This window comes from Nerophis lumbriciformis, linkage group LG38 (genome assembly GCF_033978685.3).
Source record: "Nerophis lumbriciformis linkage group LG38, RoL_Nlum_v2.1, whole genome shotgun sequence".
NCBI classification, from domain to species: domain Eukaryota; kingdom Metazoa; phylum Chordata; class Actinopteri; order Syngnathiformes; family Syngnathidae; genus Nerophis; species Nerophis lumbriciformis.
Window position 1 is genome coordinate 5,496,612 of NC_084585.2, and position 19,319 is coordinate 5,515,930.

The 19,319-nt window shown below is 41.2% G+C and overlaps 1 protein-coding gene across 2 annotated transcripts in view; it reads right to left on the reverse strand.

Annotated features, from left to right (window-relative positions):
• Positions 1–12,024: 12,024 nt before the first annotated feature.
• tacc1 (transforming, acidic coiled-coil containing protein 1) overlaps positions 12,025–19,319 on the reverse strand; it is a 94,693-nt gene continuing 87,398 nt past the window's right edge. For both annotated transcript variants that reach the window (XM_061932786.2, XM_061932785.2), the window contains exons 9-13: positions 18,766–18,809; positions 18,520–18,683; positions 18,334–18,440; positions 15,646–15,766; positions 12,025–13,313 (exon numbers count right to left, since the gene is read on the reverse strand). In XM_061932786.2, coding sequence (XP_061788770.1) covers positions 13,248–13,313; positions 15,646–15,766; positions 18,334–18,440; positions 18,520–18,683; positions 18,766–18,809 — 502 coding nt within the window. In that variant the 3' untranslated portion in view covers positions 12,025–13,247. The remainder of the gene's footprint in view (positions 13,314–15,645; positions 15,767–18,333; positions 18,441–18,519; positions 18,684–18,765; positions 18,810–19,319) is intronic.

Below are 19,319 nucleotides of genomic sequence, written 5' to 3' on the forward strand. Positions count from 1 at the left end.
ATTAAATTGTTATATGTATCCAGTGATTATACTATAAAGTTATTTTCCATTTAACTTCACCAGTTTTAGATTATTTTTATTCAAAATCGCTGAATTTTCACATTTGCCGTTCAAATACTGAGAAGAGACGGTGCGGTGAACAGCAGCCAGTCGAGGCACGTCACTCAGTGCCTCAACATGGATTGTGGACTCGGCTAACTGCTGGCCTGCTGTACAGTGAGACTGTATTGCTATATGAATTATATTATACATTTCCATAGTTTAGTTAGCTGAGGTATATAATGTACAGTGTATTTTGTCAACAACTGTATGTGTGTAACATATTTCTTGTGCTGAGCGATCATAAAACGGCTGCAAAAGACGCACTGGCTGAGGCTCCAGTAGCCCCGCCTCCTGCACCCCCGCCGTAGAATTGTTATATCAACTAAAGCCCACACTTAAACTTTCCACGTGCAAGATTGAATCTATTTTTAAAAATTATTTCATAAGAAGCCAAAAAGTGCAAAAACAATAATGTTGGTGTTGGAGGAGTTGTGAATGTCTGCAGGGACACAACATTAGGTACACCTGCAGACTGCAGGTGTACCTAATTCACAACTCCTCCAACACGAACATTATTGTTTTTGCACTTTTTGGCTTCTTATTAAATAACTTTTGTAACCTATTTTCATGGGCTTTCCTCTTTGTGATGTTAAGTTCCTGTTATGCGCTGTTATACAGTATATGCCTTGAGCTCTTATTTTGAAGGCGCTAAGAGCGAAAGTGATGTCACGTTGCGGAGGTTTTTGAAAGAAGGTAAATAAAGTGGTCCTCGTGTAAACTGGAGCCTCCGTGTTTGTTATTTTGTAGTTTCATACAGTATAGGCGACATTTATAAACCCTCGGTTACACTTTTTTAAATAGATTCAATCTTGCACGTGGAAAGTTTAAGTGAGGGCTTTAGTTGCGGCGCATGGACTTTATTTATAAGTAAAGGTAAGACCATAATAAGGTTTTTTTTTATTAAATGTGCTTTTTTGTGTGCTACAGTTTGTATGTGTAAAGTTAAAGTTAAGTTAAAGTACCAATGATTGTCACACACACACTAGGTGTAATGAAATTTGTCCTCTGCATTTATCCCATCCCCTTCATCACCCCCTGGGAGGTGAGGGGAGCAGTGGGCAGCAGCGGCGCCGCGCCTGGGAATCATTTTTGGTGATTTAACCCCCAATTCCAAGCCTTGATGCTGAGTGCCAAGCAGGGAAGAATGCTGGTATGAGCTTTTAAACATAACCCGTTAACTGCTGCCAATCAAATGGTGAATAAGATACTCTTTAGGGTTCATATGTTTGTAAATCTGACTGTGATGAAGTCAGTGCCTCACCAGCCATCAACCTCACCGCACGTCACTGCAGTACACCTACTTTGAGACAAGAGCTATAGTGATGCATGCTTGGTTATGGTTTAAAGCAGGGGTGCTCACACTTTTTCTGCAGGCGAGCTACTTTTCAATTGATCAAGTCGTGGGGATCTACCTCATTCATATATATAATTTATATTTACTTATTTATGAAATATATGTTTTTGTTAACAAGTTAGAGGTGTTTAATGATAATGCAAGCATGTTTAACACATATAGTTAATATTGTTAAAAAATTAAAGGTGTTTAATGATAATACAAGCATGTTAAATACATATAGTTAATATTGTTAACAAGTTAAAGGTGTTTAAAGATAATACAAGCATGTTTAACACATATAGTTAATATTGTTAACAAGTTAAAGGTGTTTAATGATAATACAAGCATGTTTAACACATAGTTAATATTGTTAAAAAATTAAAGGTGTTTAATGATAATACAAGAATGTTTAACACATATAGTTAATATTGTTAACAAGTTAAAGGTGTTTAAAGATAATACAAGCATGTTTAACACATATAGTTAATATTGTTAACAAGTTAAAGGTGTTTAAAGATAATACAAGCATGTTTAACACATATAGTTAATATTGTTGATAAGTTAAAGGTGTTTAAAGATAATACAAGCATGTTTAACACATATAGATTCCTTTCTTTCATGAAGACAAGAATATAAGTTGGTGTATTACCTGATTCTGATGACTTGCATTGATAGGAATCAGAAAGTGGTGCTGATAAGGTCCGCATTTTCGAATGGAGGAGAAAAAAAGTCCTCCTTTCTGTCCAATACCACATGAAAGTGGTTGGTTTTTGGCATCTTATTTGTCCAGCTTCCGTACTCCTTTGTATACACTTTACGAGAAATACATTGTCGGCAAACTCTGTAGCTTGCTAGCTTGTGCACGCCAGCTTTCTGAGACTCCTATTTTGTTAGCGCAACTGTGCAACTGTGCAGTCGGTCTTTGGAGTTTTGACGACAGGTACGGCGCCAGAGTCTGTTGAAATAAAGTGTTTCTCGCCTTCCAGTCGGTAATTTTAATGAGCTGGCAGCAGCCAGCGTCATCTCAGAAGACCCTCGGGTGCCGTGGATGTCAATCAAGTGACGGAAATGACGTCATTGTGAAGATTTATGATCGCTCATTTTTAGGACTATTTTCTTAATGCCTGGCTGGTGATCGACTGACACACCCTCCGAGATCGACCGGTAGCTCGCGATCGACGTAATGAGCACCCCTGGTTTAAAGTCATATCCAACAATTGCGAGAACAACTTTTTATTGTCAACTGAGTTTAGTTTTTTTAATGATGTCTGCTGGTGGTGTGCCTCCACATTTTTTCAATGACAAAAATGTGCCTTGGCTCCAAAAAGGTTGAAAAACACTGAACTAGTCTATGCAGCAGCCATTGTCATACACTAGCACTATGATCAATGTTGACAGTAATGCTACTTAACTGCAGCTGCTTGTTATCGATCACCCGGAGCACCGCAAGGTTGCCTCATCTTGCATTTGTAAGTCAAGTTGCAAGAAAAATGTCAAATGCATAACTTGACCCGCCTCACCTTTTTGTGATGCTTCACAAACTGACACAGGTCATGTTTTTTACCGAAGCGAGGCCGAGTCATGGCGGTGACAAACAAAACGCCACTAATGACATGTTTGCCCGAAAGCAATACATCTGCACCGACGCTGACACAGAACAGACATCTTGTGGGAATAACAAAGGTTGACCTCAGCTGTACCGTACATACCAGTGACGTGCGGTGAGGTTGATGGCTGGTGAGGCACTGACTTCATCACAGTCAGATTTACAAACATATGAACCCTAAAGAGTATCTTATTCACCATTTGATTGGCAGCAGTTAACGGGTTATGTTTAAAAGCTCATACCAGCGTTCTTCCCTGCTTGGCACTCAGCATCAAGGCTTGGAATTGGGGGTTAAATCACTAAAAATGATTCCCGGGCGTGGCGCCGCTGCTGCCCACTGCTCCCCTCACCTCCCAGGGGGTGATCAAGGGGATGGGTCAAATGCAGACGACAAATTTCATTACACCTAGTGGTACTTTAACTTATCTTTAACTTTACACATACAAACTGTAGCACACAAAAAAGCACATTTAATAAAAAAAACGTTATTATGGTCTTACTTTTACTTATAAATTAAGTCCATGCGCCGCAACTAAAGCCCCCACTTAAACTTTCCACGTGCAAGATTGAATCTATTTAAAAAAGTGTAACCGAGGGTTTATAAATGTCGCCTATACTGTATGAAACTACAAAATAACAAACACGGAGGCTCCAGTTTACACGAGGACCACTTTATTTACCTTCTTTCAAAAACCTCCGCAACGTGACATCACTTCCGCTCTTAGCGCCTTCAAAATAAGAGCTCAAGGCATATACTGTATAACAGCGCATAACAGGAACTTAACATCACAAAGAGGAAAGCCCATGAAAATAGGTTACAAAAGTTATCTAATAAGAAGCCAAAAAGTGCAAAAACAATAATGTTCGTGTTGGAGGAGTTGTGAATTAGATACACCTGCAGTCTGCAGGTGTATCTAATGTTGTGTCCCTGCAGTCATTCACAACTCCTCCAACACCAACATTATTGTTTTTGCACTTTTTGGCTTCTTATGAAATTATTTTTTTAAATAGATTCAATCTTGCAGGTGGAAAGTTTAAGTGTGGGCTTTAGTTGATATAACAATTCTACGCCGGGGGTGCAGGAGGCGAGCCTCAGCCAGTGCGTCTTTTGCAGCCGTTTTATGATCGCTCAGCACAAGAAATACTTTACACACATACAGTTGTTGACAAAATACACTGTACATTATATACCTCAGCTAACTAAACTATGGAAATGTATAATATAGTTCATATAGCAATACAGTCTCACTGCACAGCAGGCCAGCAGTTAGCCGAGTCCGTCCATGTTGAGGCAATGAGTGACGTGCCTCAACTGGCTGCTGTTCACCGCACCGTCTCTTCTCAGTATTTCAACGGCAAATGTGAAAATTCAGCGATTTTAAATAAAAATAATCTAAAACTGGTGAAGTTAAATGGAAAATAACTTTATTGTATAATCACTGGATACATTTAACAATTTAATTTATTTTTTTTCTTTTTACATTTTTTTTTCTTTCCATGATGGCAGGTGAGGCCCCGCCTCACCTGCCTCTAGTGACTGCACGTCACTGGTACATACTGTATGCAGTGGTGGTCAAAAGTGTACATACACTTGTAAAGAACATCATGTCATGGCTGTCTTGACTTTACAATCATTTCTACAACTCTTATTTTTTTGTGATGTAGTGATTGGAGCACATACTTGTTGGTCACAAAAAACATTCATGAAGTTTGCTTCTTTTATGAATTTATTATGGCTCTACTGAAAATGTGAGGGTCAAAAGTATACATACAGCAATGTTAATATTTGCTTACATGTCCCTTGGCAAGTTGACCTGCAATAAGGCGCTTTTGGTATTTTCCGGACTATAAACCGCAATTTTTTTCCCCAAGCTTTAAACCCTGCAGTTTATGCAAGGGTTCGGCTAATCCACAGATTTTTCTTCGCTAGCGGCTAAATTATGGTTTTGATTGTGTCATGTCTGTGTGATCATGTTTTGTTTTAGTCATGTTCGGTTTTGTTTTTGGACTTTTTGTGCACTTTTGTTTGTTTTGTCACCATAGCAACCATTCGTTTTCACCTGTCACGTCACGCACCTGTTTCACGTTTTGAGTCACGCACCTGTTTTCACTAATCATGTCTGTAGTATTTAAGTTCATTGTTTTCAGTTTGTCTTGCTGGCGACATCTGTCACGACTAGGACTATGGCGTAGTTTGTTCTCCCGAGTTGCAAGTGATTTGGACCAGACATGGCGTGAAGGTGAATACATGATTTATTTTAACACTATATATCAAAAAGGAACAAACAAAAAGCGCGCACAATGGCGGAGGTACAAAACTAGGCTATAGAAAACAAAACTTGCACATAGGCAGAAACTGTGAACAATCAAACAAAAACACTAACTGTGGCATTAATAAACAAAACACTTACTTGGCATGGACTATGAAGTGCGCAGAGGTAAGAGTGTGACAGGGGTATGAATCCGGATGTCACCAGAAAGACAAACTGAAAACAATGAACTTAAATACTACAGACATGACTAGTGAAAACAGGTGCGTGACTCAAAACGTGAAACAGGTGCGTGACGTGACAAATATTCACGATTTTCAGCCGGAGCAGGAAGCCACGCCCCCTCCAGCTCCATGCGGACCTGAGTGAGGACAGCCTTTTTTCACGACGGGAGGACAACATGGTGACAAGAACTAAATCATCCAGACTAGAGATAAATTGTATTATTATGTTTATTTTACCTAAAAATAAATATATTTATTAATTAAAAAAAAAAAAACTAAATACATTTTTACTATATTTTGCTAAAAACATCAAAATTAATTGTATTTTTATTTGTATTTTTTTGTGACTCCTTATTGCATCCAGCCATAGAATTATACATTAAAATAAACACATTTGAAATCATTGATTTTAAATTTTTCAACGCTTGTTGAGGGATGACAGGTCTGGACGGTAAATAATAAACAGTTTCTCTTTCAAGCATAGGTTGCATCTTTTATTACCACTATTGTAAGGTGTGCTGGATGCAAGAATTTGCCATCCATCCATCCATTTTCTACCGCTTATTCCCTTTGGGGTCGCGGGGGCGCTGGAGCCTATCTCAGCTACAATCGGGCGGAAGGCGGGGTACACCCTGGACAAGTCGCCACCTCATCGCAGGGCCAACACAGATAGACAGACAACATTCACACTCACATCCACACATATTGAATATTCAACATTATTGTCTTTGAGGTCCCAAATGTGTTTGCTGAGTTCTGTGGTATTCCGCAGGTTTTGGTTCCTGAAAGAAGCCTTGTGATTGTTCCATCTGGTTTTGAACTCTCCCTCAGTTAATCCTACATATGTGTCGGATGTGTTAATGTCCTTGCGTGTTACCTTAGATTGGTAGACAACTGATGTTTGTAAGCACCCCCCGTTGAGAGGGCAATCAGGTTTCTTTCGACAGTTACAGCCTTTGTTGGTTTTGGAGTCGCTCTGTCCGGGGGCCGACGGCTCATTTGCAATTGTTTTGTTGTGGTTTGAGATAATTTGTCGTATATTGTTCATACAGCTGTAGCTCAATTTAATGTTGTTTTTGTTGAATACTTTTCTTAGGGTGTTGTCTTTGGGAAAGTGTTTGTCAATCAGATTGAGGAATTTGTGTCCAATGTTAGTTGAGACGTTTTTGCTGTATGGGGGGTTGTACCAGATGATGTCGTTTCGTTTTCTGTTCTTTTTTGGCTGGTTTCGTGGCGTGGGTTCATAGGTGAGGGTGAAATTGTATCCGCTTTCATCAAGGGCTTTTTGGTACGGGGGGGTTGCTTGGTCAAATTCCGCTTTGCTAGATGACAGTTGTTTATTATTTACCGTCCAGACCTGTCATCCCTCAACAAGCGCAGCGAAATTGTAACAGCATGCCGCCATAGACGGAAACACCTCCTAGGTAACACATGAGCCAATCACCACGCCCCTACGCCAGCCTGTACCCACCCACTCTGTGCCCTATATAAACCATGGTATGTGAATGCTCCCATTAAAATCTCCTGATGATTGAGGGAACCCCCCCTCATGAAACAGGCCTGTAGAGATGAAATAGTCTTGTGATTTTTTTCCCCACACATACATATATATATATATATGTATGAAATACTTGACTTGGTGAATTCTAGCTGTCAATATACTCCTCCCCTCTTAACCACGCCCCCAACCACGCCCGGCCCCACCCCCGACCACGCCCCCACCCCCCACCTCCCGAAATCGGAGGTCTCAAGGTTGGCAAGTATGTTTTATGTAAATATCTAATTTCACAACATACATGTATATATTTGCCACTTCTAGTCCGGTGCGGCTAAAATATGAAAAAAAATCTTATTTTTTTTTTTGGCTTATGTGCCGGTGCGGCTTAAAGTCTGGAAATACATTAAATGTCCCTTCCGTACATATTCAGTCAACTGAAAACTGCCAAGTTCTCTGGGAAGTAAAAAAACAGCTTTACACAACCAAACATGAAGTCTTTATTCAGGAATGCACAAAATATAGCCGTCAACATTCAAAGTGAGCATAGCAGTGTTTCCATTTACAAACACGAGGAGCAAAATAAAGTATAGGTATATTTTCACAGAGTATTAAATATATACACACGTCTTCAAATGCAAGAAATATACCACAGCAACAGGATCTGTGATGACGTGATTTTGGCAATAGATTGTGCTTCCACGGAGGAGCAGAGCATCCATCACTTGATGTTCCCTCTGGAAGAATCACACCTGAGAATTCCATCAAGGCTAGAACATGTTCCGACTGCGGAGTCGTCAAAAGTCACTCTCACGTCACGGGGTGGTCACTTTGAAGAAAGGAGTACGCAATTTTCTCTGCTTGTACAAAATGGACAAAGGCACAGTTGATTTGGACTCACAGATGGAAGATACAACTTATTTACAAGGCAGCATCACTGTTTACACAAGCAGGAACTCAAGTGCTCCTATTAAATCATGATCCCTTTGATTCTGGAACAAATCATCAGTGTCCAATTAAAGGCAGAAAATGGCAGCGGAAATAAAAATGAACCAGCAGTGTAGTCTTTATTTTAAAACCAAGGTGACTTAGGCTAGTGTGCGCCTTGATGTTTTCCTGCAGGCTCTTGCAAATTGTGTCCGCTCAATTCATTTAGAATATGACCAAAAAGTGGATTAATTTCAGTAATTTCATTCAAAAAGTGAAACTTTCGTTACAAACAGACTGATATATTTCGAATGTTTATTTATTTAGATTTTTTTTGACTCGATGTGTCCCCACATCTGCGGTCCCCTCCAAGGTTTCTTATTGTCATCCCATTGGGTTGAGTTTTTCCTTGCCCTGATGTGGGATCTGCATACTTGCCAACCTTGAGACCTCCGATTTCGGGGGGTGGGGGTGGGCGTGGTCGGGGTGGGACGGGGGCGTGGTCGGGGGCGTGGCTAAAAGGGGAGGAGTATATTTACAGCTAGAATTCACCTACAGCTGTATGAACAATACAGCTGTTCATACAGCTGTAGCTCAATTTAATGTTGTTCTTGTTGAATATTCAACAAGAACAACATTAAATTGAGCTACAGCTGTATGAACAATATACGACAAATTATCTCAAACCACAACAAAACAATTGCAAATGAGCCGTCGGCCCCCGGACAGAGCGACCCCAAAACCAACAAAGGCTGCAACTGCCGCAAGAAACCTGATTGCCCTCTCAACGGGGGGTGCTTACAAACATCAGTTGTTTACCAATCTAAGGTAACACGCAAGGACATTAACACATCCGACACATATGTAAGATTAACCGAGGGAGAGTTTAAAACCAGATGGAACAATCACAAGGCTTCTTTCAGGAACCAAAACCTGCGGAATACCACAGAACTCAGCAAACACATTTGGGACCTCAAAGACAATAATGTTGAATATTCAATAACATGGCAAATTCTTGCATCCAGCACACCTTACAATAGTGGTAATAAAAGATGCAACCTATGCTTGAAAGAGAAACTGTTTATTATATACCGTCCAGACCTGTCATCCCTCAACAAGCGCAGCGAAATTGTAACAGCATGCCGCCACAGACGGAAACACCTCCTAGGTAACACATGAGCCAATCACCACGCCCCTACGCCAGCCTGTACCCACCCACTCTGTGCCCTATATAAACCATGGTATGTGAATGCTCCCATTAAAATCTCCTGATGATTGAGGGAACCTCTCATGAAACAGGCCTGTAGAGATGAAGTAGTCTTGTGATTTTTTTTCCCACACATACATATATATATGTATATATATATATATATATATATATATATATATATATATATATATATATATATATATATATATATATATATATATATATATATATATATATATATATATATATATATATATTTTATTTTATTATATATATATTTTATTATATATATATATTATAATAAAAACTTGAATTTCAGTGTTCATTTATTTACACATATACACACACATAACACTCATCTACTCATTGTTGAGTTAAGGGTTGAATTGTCCATCCTTGTTCTATTCTCTGTCACTATTTGTCTAACCATGCTGAACACACTCTCTGATGATGCATTGCTGTGTGGCACGCACAAAAGTGCTTTCATCAAATGCACTAGATGGCAGTATTGTCCTGTTTAAGAGTGTCACAACATTGCTGTTTACGGCAGACGAACCGCTTTACGGTATACAAAAAAAGTGACTACTGTTGTTGTGTGTTGTTGCCACTCTGGAAGGATGTTAATGAAACTGCCTAACAATAAACCCACATAAGAAACCAAGAACTTGTGCTGAATTTCGGGAGTCTCCCGGAAAATCCGGGAGGTTTGGCAAATATGGGGATCTGAGCCGAGGATGTCATCGTGGCTTGTGCAGCCCTTTGAGACACTCGTGATTTAGGGCTACAGAAATAAACTTTAATTGACTTTGATAATTACAACTGAAAACTAATGAAAATCACAAAATTCAGTACCTCAAAAAATTTGAATATCACTTAAGTAAGTAACTCCATTTTACTTATAAAGCGTTTTTAACTGATAGAAATGACAAAGCGCTGTACAAAACGTAGGTCAATTAAAATAATTAAAATAAAACAGGAAAAGGAATTACAAAAAGTTAGTCCCGAACTAAAGTATCAAAAGTATTGATATATTGATTCGAGGATCGATATTAGAGCATAATGATCTGGCGGTATCGATATTTCAGTATCCAGATACCTAATGAGTATTGGGTGTTCATACATCTGCGGTCCCCTTCCAAGGTTTCTCATTGTCATCCCATTGGGTTGAGTTTTTCCTTGCCCTGATGTGGGATCTGAGCCCAGGATGTCGTTGTGGCTTGTGCAGCCCTTTGAGACACTCGTGACTTAGGACTATAGAAATAAACTTTGATTGACTTTGATGATTATAACTGAAAACTGATGAAAATCCCCAAATTCCGTACCTCAAAAAATTTGAATATCACTTAAGTAAGTAACTCCATTTTACTTATAAAGCGTTTTTAACTGGTAGAAATGACAAAGCGCTGTACAAAACATAGGTCAATTAAAACAATTAAAATAAAACAAGCCACACCGGTATATAAGACCATCCATCCATCCATCTTCTTCCGCTTATCCGAGGTCGGGTCGCGGGGGCAGCAGCTTAAGCAGGGAAGCCCAGACTTCCCTCTCCCCAGCCACTTCGTCCAGCTCTTCCTGTGGGACCCCGAGGCGTTCCCAGGCCAGCCGGGAGACATAGTCTTCCCAACGTGTCCTGGGTCTTCCCCGCGGCCTCCTACCGGTCGGACGTGCCCTAAACACCTCCCTAGGGAGGCGATCGGGTGGCATCCTGACCAGATGCCCGAACCACCTCATCTGGCTCCTCTCGATGTGGAGGAGAAGCGGCTTTACTTTGAGCTCCTCCCGGATGGCAGAGCTTCTCACCCTATCTCTAAGGGAGAGCCCCGCCACCCGGCGGAGGAAACTCATTTCGGCCGCTTGTACCCGTGATCTTGTCCTTTCGGTCATAACCCAAAGCTCATGACCATAGGTGAGGATGGGAACGTAGATCGACCGGTAAATTGAGAGCTTTGCCTTCCGGCTCAGCTCCTTCTTCACCACAACGGATCGATACAGCGTCCGCATTACTGAAGACGCCGCACCGATCCGCCTGTCGATCTCACGATCCACTCTTCCACCACTCGTGAACAAGACTCCGAGGTACTTGAACTCCTCCACTTAGGGCAAGATCTCCTCCCCAACCCGGAGATGGCACTCCACCCTTTTCCGGGCGAGAACCATGGACTCGGACTTGGAGGTGCTGATTCTCATCCCAGTCGCTTCACACTCAGCTGCGAACCGATCCAGTGAGAGCTGAAGATCCTGGCCAGATGAAGCCATCAGGACCACATCATCTGCAAAAAGCAGAGACCTAATCCTGCAGCCACCAAACCAGATCCCCTCAACGCCTTGACTGCGCCTAGAAATTCTGTCCATAAAAGTTATGAACAGAATCGGTGACAAAGGGCAGCCTTGGCGGAGTCCAACCCTCACTGGAAACGTGTCCGACTTACTACCGGCAATGCGGACCAAGCTCTGACACTGATCATACAGGGAGCGGACTGCCACAATCAGACAGTCCGATACCCCGTACTCTCTGAGCACTCCCCACAGGACTTCCCGAGGGACACGGTCGAATGCCTTCTCCAAGTCCACAAAACACATGTAGACTGGTTGGGCAAACTCCCATGCACCCTCAAGGACCCTGCCGAGAGTATAGAGCTGGTCCACAGTTCCACGACCAGGACGAAAACCACACTGTTCCTCCTGAATCCGAGGTTCGACTATCCGGCGTAGCCTCCTCTCCAGTACACCTGAATAGACCTTACCGGGAAGGCTGAGGAGTGTGATCCCACGATAGTTAGAACACACCCTCCGGTTCCCCTTCTTAAAGAGAGGAACCACCACCCCGGTCTGCCAATCCAGAGGTACCGGTATATAAGACGCACCCACTAAATTCTAGAAGGAAAAACATGATTTTTTTTCATATTTTAGCCGCACCGGACTAGAAGTGGCAAATATATACAGGTATGTTGTGAAATGAGATATTTACATAGAAAAATTTTGTAAATGTGTATTTAGATACCTTTCCAAAGGATGCCTGCAACACGGCAGTAAAACGGCTGATCAAACAAAACAGAAAAGTCATTGATGTATTTATTCATCCTTTATGAATAATCAACATCAGAAAAAGGAATTACAAAAAAGTTAGTCCCGAACTAAAGTATCAAAAGTATTGATATTTTGATTCGAGGATCGATATTAGAGCATAATGATCTGGCGGTATCGATATTTCAGTATCCAGATACCTAATGAGTATTGAGTGTTCATACTTTTCATGTTCATCCTTTTTTTTTGGTCATAATTGTCAGGCTTGTCCCTGACAGTTTGACTGTGTTTTAGTTTTTCCTCTGCGTTTGTCTTAGTTTTCTGTCAGCGCTTTTTATTTTGTCTTCAATTCCTGATTGTCTCCCTGAGTGCTGCTTCCCCTCAGCTGTGGCTGATTGGCACCTGGCCACACCTGGTGTCAATCAGCCAGCTGCTATTTAAACCTGCCTTCCCCTCCAGTCAGTGCTGGATTATTGTCATTAGCCAATGTCATTACTACCTGTCTTAATACTTGTCGTTGTAGCTCTGTCTACTTTTGTTTCACTCTGCTCATGTCTTAGTTCCTGCGTGTCACAGTAAGTGTTTTTGTTTCTTGTCCACAGTTAGCCTCTGTGCTATTTTAGTTCATAGCCAAGTTTGTTCTCCGCCTTGTGCGCGCCTTTTGTTACCCTTTTGTTTGTTGTTTTGCCATAGTGTTTAATTAAATCATGTTTTCTTGCACAATGCCTTCCGCCTTCTCTGCATCTTGGGGTTCGGCACCTACAAACTCTGACAATAATATTCAAATTTTCTGAGGACTGAATTTGGGATTTTCATGAGTTCTCAGTTCTAATCATCAATATGAAAATAAATAAACATTTCAAATAGATTACATTAGTTTGTGTACATATCACTTTTATAATAAAATGACTGAAATAAGTCAATTTTTTTGTCTATTTCTAATGTATTGAGCATGACCTGAGGCAGGCGTTGGAATATGACGTTCACACACACACTCAACCATGAGTCAGGTGTTTTGTGCACGTCTTTGAAAAGTGATGCCACGTGATATTATTCCGTTCCAAGTTTGGCGATAAGCTCATCGCAGATCTTAGTGAGTTCCTCAATCTCCTGATTCTGTTTGGAGACAAGAGACAAGCACGTTGTTGATTGACAGGCCAACTCTGGTTTTCTTTAGTAAATCAAACGCTGCCCCCTAGTGTTGAATGAGCACACCATTAATTCTCTGTATGTGAGCTTGAGCCTATCCCAGTTGACACCATACTTGCCAACCTTGAGACCTCCGATTTCGGGAGGTGGGGGGTGGGGGGCGTGGTCGGGGTGGGGCGGGGGCGTGGTTGGGGCGGGGCTAAGAGGGGAGGAGTATATTTACAGCTAGAATTCACCAAGTCAAGTATTTCATATATATATATACGTATATATATATATATATATATATACAGGTAAAAGCCAGTAAATTAGAATATTTTGAAAAACTTGATTTATTTCAGTAATTGCATTCAAAAGGTGTAACTTGTACATTATATTTATTCATTGCACACAGACTGATGCATTCAAATGTTTATTTCATTTAATTTTGATGATTTGAAGTGGCAACAAATGAAAATCCAAAATTCCGTGTGTCACAAAATTAGAATATTACTTAAGGCTAATACAAAAAAGGGATTTTTAACCATCACCCAACCATGCAAATTTTGCATTTCCTTTGGAAATCGAGGTCCCAGAGTCAGGAGGAAGACAGGAGAGGCACAGGATCCACGTTGCCTGAAGTCTAGTGTAAAGTTTCCACCATCAGTGATGGTTTGGGGTGCCATGTCATCTGCTGGTGTCGGTCCACTCTGTTTCCTGAGATCCAGGGTCAACGCAGCCGTCTACCAGCAAGTTTTTGCTCTATGGAGATGGAGATTTCAAGTTCCAACAGGACTTGGCGCCTGCACACAGCGCAAAATCTACCCGTGCCTGGTTTACGGACCATGGTATTTCTGTTCTAAATTGGCCCGCCAACTCCCCTGACCTTAGCCCCATAGAAAATCTGTGGGGTATTGTGAAAAGGAAGATGCAGAATGCCAGACCCAAAAACGCAGAAGAGTTGAAGGCCACTATCAGAGCAACCTGGGCTCTCATAACACCTGAGCAGTGCCAGAAACTCATCGACTCCATGCCACGCCGCATTAACGCAGTAATTGAGGCAAAAGGAGCTCCAACCAAGTATTGAGTATTGTACATGCTCATATTTTTCATTTTCATACTTTTCAGTTGGCCAACATTTCTAAAAATCCCTTTTTTGTATTAGCCTTAAGTAATATTCTAATTTTGTGACACACGGAATTTTGGATTTTCATTTGTTGCCACTTCAAATCATCAAAATTAAATGAAATAAACATTTGAATGCATCAGTCTGTGTGCAATGAATAAATATAATGTACAAGTTACACCTTTTGAATGCAATTACTGAAATAAATCAAGTTTTTCAAAATATTCTAATTTACTGGCTTTTACCTGTATATATAAGAAATACTTGACTTTCAGTGAATTCTAGCTATATATATATTTATTTTATTATATATATATATATATATATATATATATATATGTATATATATATATATATATGTATATATATATATATATATATATATATATATAAATATAAATAAAAGAAATACTTGAATTTCAGTGTTAATTTATTTACACGTATACACACACATAACACTCATCTACTCATTGTTGAGTTAAGGGTTGAATTGTCCATCCTTGTTCTATTCTCTGTCACTATTTTTCCAACCATGCTGAACACCCTTTCGCAGGTACCCAGAAAGGTTTCGAGTACCACCAAAAAAACTGAATCTCTGAAGACAGTATAAAAATCTGTGTTAAAGGTGTACAAATACTGTTTGTATAATAAGCATGTTATTTTTTTACAAATGAGGGTTAAGAGTTCAGTACTAAAAAAAAGAAGAAAAGAATGTGGCTTAAGTACAGTTTTTTAATTGAGCTGCTGCATTTTTTGGTTGGGTTGTTTATTTATTTTGAGTAACTTCTATATATTTCTAAAAGGGGAGGAATGTAATAGAGTGATCTATGTTTGTCTGTTGCCATCTCCTGGTGAATGTTGGCTATAGCGTACTGGGGTTACTTTTTGGTTGGCCAACGATTTACGTGGTGTTGCGCACCTGACGTCACTCAGGTCCGCATGGAGCTGGAGGGGGCGTGGCTTCCAGCTCCGCCTGAATTTCGGGAGATTTTCGGGAGAAAATTTGTCCCGGGAGGTTTTCGGGAGAGGCGCTGAATTTCGGGAGTCTCCCGGAAAATCCGGGAGGGTTGGCAAGTATGGTTGACACATATAAACAAACTATGGACAATCTTGATGAACCTAACTCAGCCTATCAGAGGTCACAACAACGGATCTTCTAACTGTGAGGAACATTTTGCGATTGTAAAATCTTACTTTCTGAACGACGGCCATTTCCAGCGAGTCCACCTTCATCTGCTCCATCCTCAGGCTGGCATTCAGCGCCACGCCCTCCGAGTTGGCCTTAGATCGTACCTGCGCTATCTCCTCATTGGCCCTGTCACATACACACGACTTGTCAGTTTGTACTGCAAAGAAAGGAGGAGCTAAAATACAGAACAAACACGACATTTAGGAATAGGACCTATGCTAACGCTAGAGCAGCTCTGAGAAGTACTTCTCAGTAAGACAGAGACAAAATCATTGATTAAAGGAAATCTTATTGGGACAGCCTCAGCCTTCCCGGTAAGGTCTATTCAGTTGTACTGGAGACGAGGCTACGCCGGATAGTCGAACCTCGGATTCAGGAGGAACAGTGTGGTTTTCGTCCTGGTCGTGGAACTGTGGACCAGCTCTATACTATCGGCAGGGTACTTGAGGGTGCATGGGAGTTTGCCCAACCAGTCTACATGTGCTTTGCGGACTTGGAGAAGGCATTCGACCGTGTCCTTCGGGAAGTCCTGTGGGGAGTGCTCAGAGAGTATGGGGTATCGAACTGTCTGATTGTGGCGGTCCGCTCCCTGTACGATCAGTGTCAGAGCTTGGTCCGCATTGCCGGCAGTAAGTCGGACACGTTTCCAGTGAGGGTTGGACTCCACCAAGGCTGCCCTTTGTCACCCATTCTGTTCATAACTTTATGGACAGAAATTCCAGGCGCAGTCAGGGCGTTGAGGGGATCAGGTTTGCTGGCTGCAGGATTAGGTCTCTGCTTTTTGCAGATGATGCAGTCCTGATGGCTTCATCTGGCCAGGATCTTCAGCTCTCACTGGATCGGTTCGCAGCTGAGTGTGAAGCGACTGGGATGAGAATCAGCACCTCCAAGTCCGAGTCCATGGTTCTCGCCTGGAAAAGGATGGAGTGCCATCTCCGGGTTAGGGAGGAGACCCTGCCCCAAGTGGAGGAGTTCAAGTACCTAGGAGTCTTGTTCACGAGTGAGGAAAGAGTGGATCGTGAGATCGACAGGCGGATCGGTGCGGCATCTTCAGTAATGCAGACGCTGTATCGATCCATTGTGGTGAAGAAAGAGCTGAGCCGGTCGATCTACGTTCCCATCCTCACCTATGGTCATGAGCTTTGGGTTATGACCGAAAGGACAAGATCACGGGTACAAGCGGCCGAAATGAGTTTCCTCCGCCAGGTGGCGGGGCTCTCCCTTAGAGTTTGGGTGAGAAGCTCTGTCATTCGGGGGGAGCTCAAAGTAAAGCCGCTGCTCCTCCACATGGAGAGGAGCCAGATGAGGTGGTTCGGGCATCTGATGCCACCCGAACGCCTCCCTAGGGAGGTGTTTAGAGCACATCCAACCGGTAGGAGGCCACGGGGAAGACCCAGGACACGTTGGGACGACTATGTTTCCCGGCTGGCCTGGCAACGCCTCGGGATCCCCCGGGAAGAGCTGGACGAAGTGGCTGGGGAGAGGAAAATCTGGGCTTCCCTGCTTAGGCTGCTGCTCCCGCGACCCGACCTCGGATAAGTGGAAGAAGATGGACGGATGGATGGATTATTGGGACATGAGTACAACACTCAAATGCAAAACACAACACAGTATGAGTGGAAAAAACTGTAAGGGGGAGCACCAAAGAGGAAGGAATAATTTCCTGTATTCGACACACCAGACTGAATTAGACATTGCACCTTATGTGACAGCTGCAATGAGGTTTAGAGTCAGTGGACTTTTTTGGAACATTTTTCCTGACCTAACGTGTATATATATATATATATATATATATATATATATATATATATATATATATATATATATATATATATATATATATATATATATATATATATACATATATATATATATATATATCTTCTTTGGCAGCTTAGTCACAGATGACCATGCTAATTTACGCTCTTGTGTCAGACACTTATTTCGATTTGATGCTTAAATTTTTATTTAATTTATTTTAAAAAAAATTAAATTTTGTAATGGTACTTTAATCATTATTAATAGTTTATTTTTTTTATTTAAATAGTTTTGTCATCCTATTTTATTCAATTATTAGTAATATATTTTCAGTTTTAATGAGTGTTGTAATTATACAATGCACATATTTAATTACAATTTTCACATTTTAACTTGATGTTTTGTTGATACGGTACATTCATGTTTGTTGACAACGCCTAGCATGGCTGTACAAGCCAATTCTTGAGTGACAGTCCCTGTTGCACTTAGTGCAAACATGTGTAGAGACTTCATCCCGCTCCTGCTTTATATATATATACACACACACACACACACACACACACATATATATGTTGGGTCAGGAAAAAACATAAGAGGCTATATCATCCCTACAAGCCTGTTTTACAGGTTTCCTTGCTCGTCAGGGGATAAACCACGGAAACCTCGGCGCCCCACACACACACACACCCTTTTATACATACAGTACATACATACATACATATATATATATATATATATATATATATATATATATATATATATATATATATATATATATATATATATATATATATATATATATATATATATATATATATGATATAATTTGTCCATTTGATACTGGATGTTTCTTGCCAGAAACTAAGCCATGTAGTAGATGACAGGCGTCATGCGTGACACGGGTAAGACATGGAAATATAAAAGGTGTCACTCACCTATCCAGTTTCTCCTCTGCATGCACTTTGAGGGTTTGGTATCGCTGCTCCTCCTGCTTGATGCGTGTCAAGTAGTCCTGGGCACACTTCTTCAGCGCTTCCTCATTCTGAAGGAAACAACGTATGCTTGAGTCCTGACTTTAGGTGGAGGCAACATCCCAGAATTTTTTTGGAAGGCCTTCTCACCTTCTTGAAGCCCTCCAGGACCCCCTTCATGGTTTCATACCTCCTGAAGAGGTCGGCGAAGGAGCGTTCCACAGAGTTGAGGTCGGCCAGGGCCTGGTCCCTCTCCATGGTGAGCTGCCTGACTGACTTACTGCAGGACAATGTCTTCTGCTGCTGTTCATCCTCTGGTGGGAGGGGACAATGTTGGTGAGAGACACTAATAAATACACTGTAGAAATGTTTCACCAGCAGGTGGCAGTCACTGACCAATCATCTGTGCAACTGTCTTCTCATACTCTGCAACAATGCTCCTGTCAACACACATACTAAGTAAGACCTCAGTTTGACATTCAGTGGTGGTCAGAAGTGTACATACACTTGTAAAGAACATCATGTCATGGCTGTCTTGACTTTACAATCATTTCTACAACTCTTATTTTTTTGTGATGTAGTGATTGGAGCACATACTTGTTCATTCATGAAGTTTGCTTCTTTTATGAATTTATTATGGGTCTACTGAAAATGTGAGGGTCAAAAGTATACATACAGCAATGTTAATATTTGCTTACATGTCCATATTTTTCTTACGTCTTCTGATCTCTCTCTCTCTCTCTCTATGTCCACTACCGTATTTTCCGCACTATAAGGCGCACCTAAAAACCACAATTTTTCTCAAAAGCTGACAGTGCGCCTTATAACCCGGTGCGCTTTATTACGATTCATTTTCATAAAGTTTCGATCTCGCAACTTCGGTAAACAGCCGCCATCTTTTTTCCCGGTAGAACAGGAAGCGCTTCTTCTTCTACGCAAGCAACCGCCAA